Source organism: Sardina pilchardus, chromosome 5 (genome assembly GCF_963854185.1).
Source record: "Sardina pilchardus chromosome 5, fSarPil1.1, whole genome shotgun sequence".
NCBI classification, from domain to species: Eukaryota; Metazoa; Chordata; class Actinopteri; order Clupeiformes; family Clupeidae; genus Sardina; species Sardina pilchardus.
Genome location: NC_084998.1, coordinates 33,843,006 through 33,845,505, shown reverse-complemented (window position 1 = coordinate 33,845,505; position 2,500 = coordinate 33,843,006). Strand labels below are relative to the sequence as shown.

Sequence of the window (2,500 nt, the reverse complement as noted above, 5' to 3'; positions counted from 1 at the left end):
TGTGTGACTGACCAGCACTGTGAGAAGCAGAGCCTGGATCTTGGGGTCAGTGAGGACCTCCTCGTCCAGCAGCACGTTGGACTCTGACACGGACACCTTCCTCAGCTGGTGGTGCTGGGACATCCGCTGGGGCTCTGGGACACACAGCAAGGAGGTGCACATTTAACACACACACATTTAACAACACACACACACACACACACACACACACACACACACACACACACACACACACACACACACACACACACACACACACATTTAACAACACACACTCAGAACACACAGCAACACACTCAGAACACACTGCAAGGAGGTGCACATTTAACACACACACACACACACACACACACACACACACACACACACACACACACATATAACAACACTCACTCAGAACACACTCATAACGCACAGCAATTTAACAACACACACATTTAACAACACACACATTTAACAACACACAACACACTAATAAGACACAGTAGTGGACAACAATCAGCAGTGGGAGGTTTGATGGGGATTTGAGGTACAGATCCTGCTAGTTTACACTCAACAGAGCATTACAGACATCAGGTCCATGTTAAGAGACTGGTCAGTCTGGGTCACTGGTCAGCTGAGACCCAGAGGCTGACGAGGACAGACACTGGACTGGACTCCCTCACCCATCTCGTAGTCGTTCTCTGCCACTCGGCGCATCTTGGGCGGCGTGGTGATGCCCGCCTCCATCTCTGCCCTCTTGGGCGCCTTGGTGTCGGGCATCAGGTGGTCAAAGCTCTTCCTTGTGCCTGAGGGACCAGCAGGCCAAAGACAAACACAGAGTAGAGTTCATCCGCCATAACACACATGCACACACACATCACTTATCTACACTGTGTGTGTGTGTGTGTGTGTGTGTGTGTGTGTGTCTGTGTGTGTGTGTGTGTGTGTGTGTGTGTGTGTGTGTTTTCTCTCTAGGAATCAACTCCATGGTCTTGAAGCTGCTTCACAGAACCACACTATAATCAGTGAGGCTAGTTAGTCAGTGAGGCTATACAAACGACACATATAAACACCTTGACTGGAATAGAACAGCCAACCAAAATGAAACGGGTGGTGTGAAAAGACAAAAGAGTCTAGGGTGCTCAGGAAGTCCAGTTAGGTATACGAAGGTGCTCTTTGGAGTCGGGATTCAATTGAAGATAGAAAAGATGAAATCCAAGGCACTCTTTCTTCAAAAATATATGAAAAGCCGTTATTTAACTGAATATTTGATAGTAGAGGAGAAGCAACCCACGCGTAGCGCCATAGGCAGCCTTCTTCAGGGTGTGCTTCACAGACAAACAAAAGGGGTGGTGTGTTCCATTGCCATTCCCATTGAACAGCCATGTGTGCAGCCAATGGGGTTACCCGCTGTAGCTATTCAGATCAGACACTCTGAAGCACAGAGCACCTGATTGGAGGAGAGCGTACCCTATGGTCTACATAGTGAGTCATTTAGTACGTTCTGTTGTCACTAGTGAGTCCTTAGGTGCATTCGACTTCATGTAGCCGTCTTAAGACGACTGCAGACAAGACTATTTCTGACATTCTAATACGTCTTTCAAACCGGAGTTGTACATACGTCATGGTTGAAAACCTATCAGAATGTCAGAAATAGTCTCGTCTGCAGTCATCTTAAGATGGCTACATGAAGTCGAATGCACCTCTTTACTACGTTCTGCTATAACTCTTCAACTGATAAGCTCCTGCTCTGTTGTCATTGGCTCCTGCTCTGCAGTGATTGGCTCCTGCTCTGCAGTGATTGGCTCCTGCTCTGCAGTGATTGGCTCCAGCTCTGCAGTGATTGGCTCCAGCTCTGCAGTGATTGGCTCCAGCTCTGCTCAGTGGCTCCTTCTCTAATGTAATTGGCTCCTGCTCTAATGTGATTGGCTCCTGTTCTGCAGTGATTGGCTCCAGCTCTGCAGTGATTGGCTCCAGCTCTGCAGTGATTGGCTCCTGCTCTGCTCAGTGGCTCCTTCTCTAATGTAATTGGCTCCTGCTCTAATGTGATTGGCTCCAGCTCTGCAGTGATTGGCTCCTGCTCTGCTCAGTGGCTCCTTCTCTAATGTAATTGGCTCCTGCTCTAATGTGATTGGCTCCAGCTCTGCAGTGATTGGCTCCTGCTCTGCTCAGTGGCTCCTTCTCTAATGTGATTGGCTCCTGCTCTGCTGTGATTGGCTCTGTGCGTTCTCCTGAGCTGAGCTTACCCAGCAGCTTCTTGGTGTTGGCCTGTGAGGGCTGGCCCATGTCCAGGCTCATGGACTTGCGGGTGCGCGGGCTGACCTGACCCACTGTGGGGTAGTGGGCCGTCAGGTACCGGTCAGACACGTTGGGCGAGGCCCAGGGCTGGTTCTCCCGCAACGTCCTGAAAAAGGAGAGAAAAAGGGGGAAGGAGGGAGAGAGAGAGAGAGGGAGAGAGAGGAAGGGAGGGAGGGAGGGAGAGGGAGAGAGGGAGGGTGAGATGAGAGAGAGGGAGGAA

At 50.2% G+C, this 2,500-nt stretch overlaps 1 protein-coding gene across 4 annotated transcripts in view; it reads right to left on the bottom strand.

Annotated features, from left to right (window-relative positions):
- The window catches only part of LOC134080755 (neurofibromin), a 70,421-nt gene that overhangs the window by 6,995 nt on the left and 60,926 nt on the right, over positions 1 to 2,500 (bottom strand). For all 4 annotated transcript variants that reach the window (XM_062537351.1, XM_062537352.1, XM_062537353.1 and 1 more), the window contains 3 exons: positions 2,229 to 2,386; positions 666 to 788; positions 13 to 134 (listed from right to left, as the gene is read on the bottom strand). In XM_062537351.1, the coding sequence (XP_062393335.1) occupies positions 13 to 134; positions 666 to 788; positions 2,229 to 2,386 (403 nt within the window). The remainder of the gene's footprint in view (positions 1 to 12; positions 135 to 665; positions 789 to 2,228; positions 2,387 to 2,500) is intronic.